Here is an 8,333-nt window from a genome sequence, read left to right on the forward strand (position 1 = left end):
CGGAAGCCCATCCCCCCGCTCCTCCACACCCCCACGCAGAGGAATATTTCCAGGCAAGGAGCCTTTCCAGGGCTGCACGTTAAATACGATGATTTATAAACAACTCGCAGGAGAAAGCTGTTTCTTGTTAGGAGTAATAAATTCCCCGGTCCGCCCTATTGTATTATTTCGATTAAGATACTGGGAGCCCGCAACGCAAACCTACCCCCGCTAGCAGTTTATTTTCGAGACAAAGCTATGGCTTCCAGCTAAAAAATGGGAAGTGAACTCTTTTTTTACCACGGCCAGCCCGAGCGCTGCTCGTTCCGAGGAAATCCGGATCCAGTTCCAGGCTGTCCTTCTTTCCTGTCCGGCCAGCAACTTCTTTTTTTTTTTTTTTCTTCCCTCTTTCTCCCTCTTTTTACCCATTTTATGTTTTCTTCCCCCTCCCCCCCCCTAATCTTTCTTAACGCCCAGGAACCCGCGGCTCCGGGAGCGGCCGGTCCCCGCAGGGACGCGGGGGCAGCCCGGCAGCAGCAGCCCGCCGCGGCCCGCCACGGCCCTCCGCGCGGCGCGGAAGCCCCGCAGCTCCCGGCGGAGCGCTGCGCTCTGGCCAGCACCTGCCGCCGGGACGGTCCGGCCATGCGGGCCGACGAGAAAGTTGGGGCCGGGCGGCGCGCCCCGCGCCGGGCCGCTTCCGTTCGGTTGGGGCCGGTTGGGGCCGTGCGGGCGGCGGCGGCGGCGGCGGCGGCGGCGGCGGCGGCGGCGGCGGCGGCGGGGCCGGACCGGCCGCGCGTCCTGAGGGGACCAACGGTCCCGGGTCCGCGGCCGCCCCGGCCCCGCGCGCCGGCTGCCCGTTGGGCGGGCGGGCGGGCGGAGGGCGGGGCCGGGGCGGGGCGGGGCGGGGGGCGGGGGACGCCGGCGGGACCCGCGGCCGCCCGCGCCCCCCGGCTCCCTTTTTCCACCTCAGAGTTTGGTTACAGGGGGCGGGGCGAGGGGAGGGGGCGGGGCGGGCGGCGGCGGCGGCGCGCCAATGGGCGGCGGCGGCGGCGGCGGTTGCCAGGGGTCTCCACGTCCGTCAGGGCGCGCGGAGCCAATGGGCGGCGGCGGCGGGGCGGGGCCGGCGCGCGTGCCTTGGCAGCGGGGCCGGCCGAGCGGGCCGGGGGGGCGCGGGCGCAGCGCGGCGCCCGAGGCGAAAAAGTAGCTGTCAAATGCGCGGCGCCTTTAACCGGCGCGATCAGTGCGGCTCGGCGAGTCATGGCGACCACAGCGTCTAACCACTACAGCCTGCTCGCCTCCGGCTCGCCCATGGTGCACGCCGAGCCGCCGGGCGGCATGCAGCCCAGCGGCGGCTACCGGGACGCCGGCGCCCTGGTGCAGGCGGACTACACGCTGCAGAGCAACGGGCACCCGCTGAGCCACGCTCACCAGTGGATCGCGGCGCTGTCCCACGGCGGCGGCCCCGGCGGCCCCGGCGGCGGCGGCCCCGGCGGCGGCGGCGGCGGCGGCGAGTCGCCCTGGTCGGCGGGCGCGCTGGGGCAGCCCGACATCAAGCCGGCCGTGGTGCAGGCGGGCGGGCGCGGCGACGAGCTGCCGCCGCCGCCGCACCCGCCGCCGGGCCGGGCGCCGCACCTGGTGCACCACGGCGGCGGCGGCGGCGGCGGCGGCCCCGGCGGCCCCGGCGGCCCCGGCGGGCACCACGCGGCGTGGCGGGCGGGCGGCGCGGCGCACCTGCCGCCCGGCATGGCCGCGGCCAACGGCGGCCAGGCGGGGCTGCTCTACTCCCAGCCGCCCGGCTTCACCGTCAACGGCATGCTGGGCGCCGCGCAGCCGGCGCTGCACCACCACGGCCTGCGGGACGCCCACGACGAGCCGCCGCCCGGCCCGCCGCACCACGGCGCCGAGCACCCGCCGCCGCCGCACGGCGCCCACCCCGGCGCGGCCGGCCAGGCCCCGGCCGCCGCCGCCCCCGGGCCGCCGCCGCCGCCGCCGCACCACGACCCGCACTCGGACGAGGACACGCCGACCTCGGACGACCTGGAGCAGTTCGCCAAGCAGTTCAAGCAGCGGCGCATCAAACTGGGATTTACCCAAGCGGACGTGGGGCTGGCGCTGGGCACCCTCTACGGCAACGTCTTCTCGCAGACCACCATCTGCCGCTTCGAGGCCCTGCAGCTCAGCTTCAAGAACATGTGCAAGCTGAAGCCTTTGTTGAACAAGTGGTTGGAGGAGGCGGACTCCTCCTCGGGCAGCCCCACCAGCATAGACAAGATCGCGGCGCAGGGCCGCAAGCGGAAAAAGCGCACCTCCATCGAGGTGAGCGTCAAGGGCGCGCTGGAGAGCCACTTCCTCAAGTGCCCCAAGCCCTCCGCCCAGGAGATCACCTCGCTCGCGGACAGCCTACAGCTGGAGAAGGAGGTGGTGAGAGTGTGGTTTTGTAACAGGAGACAGAAAGAGAAGCGCATGACCCCCCCGGGGGGGACGCTGCCGGGCGCCGAGGACGTGTACGGGGCCAGCAGGGACACGCCGCCGCACCACGGGGTGCAGACCCCCGTGCAGTGAACTCGCGGCGGGCGGCGCCCGGCCCTCCTCCTCCTCCTCCTCCTCCTCCTCCTCCTCCTCCTCCTCCTCCTCCTCCCCCAACTTTTGATTGTCCTTCTTTTTTTTTCCCCTTTTTTTTAAATTCTCCTATCTTTAAAAAAACACACAAAAAAAAAAAAAACAAAAAGAGAGCGAGCGAGCGAGCGAGCGAGAGAGAGAGCGAGCGCGAATCAAAGCAGACAGACAAAGCATCCGCACCGGACTGTCCCTTAGACGGTAGCAGGTGTAATGCTGTATTTTGACCTTTCCAGGCGAGTGCCCGTGCAATGGAGTGGAGTGAGTATCGCGCACACGCAGGCAGACACCCGGCAGGGCAGGGGCACGCACACGGGGGCAGGCGCAGGGCGAAGCAGTTCGCGGAAACTCCGTTACTGGCGGAAAATTACGCGCTGCGCGGCTGGGGAGGGGGCGGGCGGGAGCGGCCGCCTCGGGGGGCCTCTGCAGCCCCCCTCCACACAAAGGCAGGTCGCACTGTGGAATGTCGCTCAGTTTTGGCACATGCTGCTGTGTTTATTTTCTGTGGGTCCCCTGTAGGAATATATTAAAAAAAAAAAAAAGACGAAGAAGAAAGAACAGAAAAGCTATCCCCTTTTGATGTAGACAGTATTTAACCGTACGAAATTGCACTGCAAGAAAATCGAAGTTTACATAAGCAAACTCATTCTTTTTTTCTTTCCTACCTTAATTTTGAAAATGACTTGCATTTTCCACGGTGAGCGTTAAGTCAACCAGTGACCGGTCTACAATATGTTCCTGTGTTATAGCCTTTGCTTTATGTGTATATGTGAACTTTTGTTATAAACAAGTCTTCTTAAATATGTGTAATGCTTATTTTCTCCTTTTGCCGCAGCAAAAAAGAATACATATATCTATATCTATGTATACATATGCATGCATACATATACATACATATAAATATATATATATATTTATATACATATAGATGCACCGCCAGCTCCCATTCTCCAGAGATGCGACTCTCATAATTGCTTAATATATGCCTCCACAGGCAAGAGTCGAGTGTGGAGAAGGGAGAATAATGCAAATCAGCAAAGTAAACTTCATTTTCAGGCAGTGTTTCTGGGGGTCGAAGCACAGCGAAAGGGGGAGGAAAAAATATCCCGTCCTGCAAGACTGTTTCAGTGGGAGCGAGCAAGGCCCATTGTGAACGAACTCCTGGGAAATGTGGACGTGAAACACATTTCCGGAGTTTTCCAGGAGAAAGTGGCACTTCCTAGAGAGGAAAAGGGGATTCTTTAGCGCCAGCCCCCGCAGCCCCTTGCCGCCCCCTCCCCCGAGGCTTTCTGTGTGCCTTTGGCCTCCCCAGCCCCCCTGCCCTGGCACCTTGTGCCCACGGCAGCCTCCAAACTTTGTTGCGTTGAGCAGTTTCGCATAAAGACAGAAACAGAAAGAACCCGAGAACCTGCTTTCGCTGCTGTGTGTGAAGGGGTGTGTGGCTGAGCGGTTACACCTACGTGTAAACACACAGGGCATGGTCCTGTCTACATATATCGTGTGCAGTTATTTTTGCTTTACTTTCCATATTTATTTTTCTATTCATATCTAGCCCCCCGACGTCCTTTGGTCAGATGGCAGCGTCATTTATTGAACGAAAAGACCAGTTTAACTTGGGCAGCCTTGTGTCTTTCACTGGGGAATGAAATGAAGTGGGGAAAAAAGGCCATTTTCAATCCATCTTTTCTCCTCTTCGTTAATAGTTTTAAAGTGCATTTCGTGACGTTAGTTTGATGGGAAACGGTTAACTTTCCAAAAAAAAAAAAAAACCCCTAACCAAACAAAAAAGAACACAAAACAAAAAGCTCTAAAGAGAAGCAGAGGAGCGGGGACTCAGAAAAGCATATGTGTGTGTATGTGTCAGTGTGTGCATATATTTATGTACTTATACACACACACACGTCCATACATATACATTAGAGGAACTTTAAACTGTGATAGTTATAAAGGGATCATTTAGTCAGCACGAATGGGTGCTATATAGACAAAACATTTTTATAATCTAAAAGTTTACTTAGTTCAGTGTTGGACAATTATGGAGAAAAAACAATGAAGCATTCTCTCGCAGAACTATCATATAAATATTGCATTCAGTAGCTGAGGCTTTAGAATATGTTTCTCATTGTCTTTTAAAGCGCCTGTGACATTGGATTTTTTCTTTTTCTTTCCTTCTTTTTTCTCTTTCTTTCTCTTTCTTCCTCTTTCTTTCTTTCTTTCTTTCTTCTTGGTAAGACAGATGATGATTTCTAAGAGGCACATGCATTAGCCTTTTTCCTAGTTTTCCAACTATTGTTACAATGATACGGGCACCAAGCTTTTTTTTTTTTTTCCTTTGGATGTATTGAGCTGCTTGTTATTTAAAGTGTTGAGGACTAGCGCCTAGCGAAGTGAATCAGATCAGGGCAGATCCAGTGGTAAAGGGAGGAAATGAACTTTCAGATACTTATTAATATGTGTGTAAGGTCAGAAAACGGAGTCTAGAGGATGTTTGAGAAAAGCCTCAAACTCCAAATAGGTTTACTAAAAAAAAAAAAAAAAGTTACCACGCAAACCTTACCACTATGTATATATGTTTAATATTTGTCCTTTGAAATGCAGAAATAGTTTCAATGTTTTCTTTGTCTATTTTTCTTTTTTTTTTTAATGCTACCCAGGGAAATATTTTCATATCATTTTTAAGTGGCCTGCCTCAATGTATATTTATTTCTTTTAAAGCAAACAGGTTCTGGAAACTGTTTTTCTGTAGCTTTAAATGAGTAGGTGAACAAAATCTATATGGGATGTAATTTTTTTTTGGTTCAGTCTCTTTAAAAATACTTTGTTTTGGTACATTTGGATGTGCTTGTGGGGAAAAATAAAAACGCAGAGATCCTTATATATTTATGTTAAAGTAATATTTTATTATCTACATAAAACAGAAATGCACAATGCCTTCATAGTTTGTTCTAATTATTGAAATAACTTTATTTTATTTTTAAAGATAGCACAGATTTGCATAGTTCTTAAAATTTGGAGGGAGAACACCCCAGTACTTATACTGAGTTGAGTTCTGTGTAAAGCACCGCCATTCCTTTATATTTCATGGAATTTTGGAATAAATTTTATGCCTATACCGACAGATTCCACGTTTATAACTTCCAGGGTCTTTCAGTAGAGCATGAGGAGCTGTGTTCATTGTGTCTCTCCGCAGATAACCGCAGCGGTCTGTTTTTAAGCGTTGAATTCTGTTTTTGTAGGGGTATCCTTCCTTTGATGTTAATATGGAGATCTGCTCCTCAAGTTAGTGGCGGCTGCATGTTCTGGTGGAAGGCATGGGCGAGAAGTGACTCTTCTCTAGTCATCCCCTTTTGATAATTTAAGATCTGACTCCTTAAAAAAAAAAAAAAAGGCGGAGCTTAATTATGTGGACTACAGTTAAAAATAGCTATGAAGCCAAAGGCTGTCCAATGGCTGCAGGTGCTCGCCCCGCGCTGCGGGGCCGGCGCGGCGCGGCCGCGGAGGGACGGGAGACGGCAGAGGGGCCGGCGGCGCTGCGCGGGGGACGAGGCGAGCGGGCTCCGCGCTGCCGAGCAGCGCAGGTGCGGCTCGGGCTGGAGCCACCGGGGCTCTTGTACCTGCAGGAATCCCGGCGTCAGGCGCACTTTGGGGCTCGCGGGCTGGGGGAGCAAAATCCAGCTGAGCAGTGTTAACACATGTGGTGATGTGTTAAAAGCCTTTTTGGCTTGCTCGGTTTAATAAGTACAATATCCTTCTCTCCCCGCCTCCCTCCCCTTCTTTTCACGATAGTTTCTAGGCTTATTAGATTTAATCATCTTTTCTAACTCCTAGTCAATATTACACTCATCCCGAACAGATTCAGCTAAATGATCTTATCAATAGTTTCGAAGAGAAGTGACAGAAAGAAGAAGTGTTCTGTGACCGCAGACGTGCTGACGGGTAAAATGTTTAAGCTGGGTATGGATTTAAAGTCCTTGGTCAATATGCCGCTGAATTGTCTGCAGAAAACAAGCAGCCTCTGCCCTCTGCAGGACATTTCGGTGGACTCGGAGGGAATATTTCGCCTCTGCCAACAGGGCCCTGCTATCTGCAAGCGCTCACGTGCTGGGCGGGCAGGATGTGACTTTGATGGATACCTGCCTTTCCCAGCCGGGCATGTCGGGCGGGCGGCCCTGCCCTCGCCGCGGGCCTGGCCCGCCGCGGCGGGGATGGCCGCGGGGCAGCCCGCCCGTGGGGCCGCGCATCCCGCCGCCGCCCGGGCCGGGGCCGCCGGCCCAGCGGCCTCCTGGCCCGCCTGAGCTGCTGCTTCGGGGCTTTCTCCCCAGCGGCAAGTTGCTCCGAGGGGAGCGACTTTACTCGTCTTTCTCTGCTGGTTGTGGGGAGGCTGACTGGCTGCGGTTTTTTTCGTTTTTCCTTTCTCTTTCTTTCTTTCTCTCTTTCTCTCTTTTTCTCTCTCTTTTAAGAGAAAGAGAAGAGAAAAAAAGATGAGTAGTCGTAGGATGCACTTTCTGCAGGTGGATGTCAAAGTGTGCGGCAGATAGCTGGGCTCAACCACCTTTCTTCCTAGCTGAGACTGTCTTTTACAGATCAGATGTCAACAACAAAAGCACTATTTCCTCGGCTCGCTCCCTCTAATGGAGGCCGAAATTGGAAGGCAGAGGGATTGTGTATCCTGAAGTCCTTGCATTGTGGCTGCCTCCCTCAGCGCCCCGGTCCCGCGGAGGCACCGAGGGGTTGAGAAGCAGAGGTTGCCGTTATCTGCACTGCAAGGGAAAATATTTATCCGTGCGGCAGCCCTGAGGTGTGCGCTCCCCGCCGGCGGGGCTGCTCTGGCCCCCGCCGCTGCCCTCGGCCGCCTGCGCTGTGCGCCAGCCTCTCCCCGAGGGCAGGAAAAGGTGCGGGCGAGAGGGGCACAGGGTTCAGAAAGTCAGGGGGAAATGATCCGAGACGTTCCCCGCGTTGTGGGACAGGCTAGGGCAAGGATCCAGCCACGGGAGCCACTCGGGCTAGCGACTTCCGAGAGCCCCGACCGGGGAAGAGGCCCCGGTTCGCCCCCTGGTCCCCCCCTGTCGTCTCTTCCCTCGCTCTCAGCTGCTCGGAGTTTGTCTCCGTCTGCCCACGTCCCGGGGCCCGCTTGCCCGAGCGCGTTTCTGGCCCGTGCCAGGTGCCGGGGGTACGGCCGGGAGCGGCCTGAGGGCGCCGGGGCACCCTGAGGTTTCCTAGCCCCCTGCCTCCCCCCGGCCTCGGCAGCCCCGGGGTCCCGCAACCCCGCGGCGCACCCCGCCGCCTCTCCTCCCCCAGCGCCTGCGCCGAGGGGACCCCGGCAGCCCCGACGGCTGCCTGCCCTGCTGCCGGCCGGGCCCCGCCACCCGTGCCGCCACGTCGGTCCGGGGCTTTCGGCTCTTTGTTCGGTGTCGCGGGCGATCCCCTCGCCTGGAAGAAAACGGCCCGGCTGGAGGGCAGGGGAGCACAAGCCCCGCAGTAGGAAAGCCTGGAGGGAGGCCGGAGGCCGGGGAGCGGCGGGGGAGCCCCGTCGGGCCGGAGCCGTGGGCACCCACGGGGCTCCCCCGCCGGGGAAGGTGCGAGGCCGCCGGCGGCGAGCAGGGCCGAGCTGCGCGGGGCTTATTCCGGCTGAACCCCCTGGGTTATAAAGACGTCGGAAGGGGCTTTTTCATGCGGATGTTCCCCCACCGCCGCCTCCGCAGCCCGTTCGTAGGAAACAGTCAGGCCCGGGCGCTTTT

General features: G+C 57.2%; 1 protein-coding gene across 1 annotated transcript; it reads left to right on the forward strand.

Moving 5' to 3' along the window:
• The first annotated feature begins 1,201 nt into the window (after nucleotides 1–1,201).
• POU3F2 (POU class 3 homeobox 2) lies at nucleotides 1,202–5,525 on the forward strand. Its single transcript, XM_068937855.1, has one exon. It carries the CDS (start codon nucleotides 1,237–1,239, stop codon nucleotides 2,539–2,541), a length of 1,305 nt encoding a protein of 434 aa, XP_068793956.1. The 5' UTR covers nucleotides 1,202–1,236; the 3' UTR covers nucleotides 2,542–5,525.
• Nucleotides 5,526–8,333: the final 2,808 nt, after the last annotated feature.

The sequence above is a fragment of the Struthio camelus genome, chromosome 3, assembly GCF_040807025.1.
Source record: "Struthio camelus isolate bStrCam1 chromosome 3, bStrCam1.hap1, whole genome shotgun sequence".
In the NCBI taxonomy this organism is placed as follows: Eukaryota; Metazoa; Chordata; class Aves; order Struthioniformes; family Struthionidae; genus Struthio; species Struthio camelus.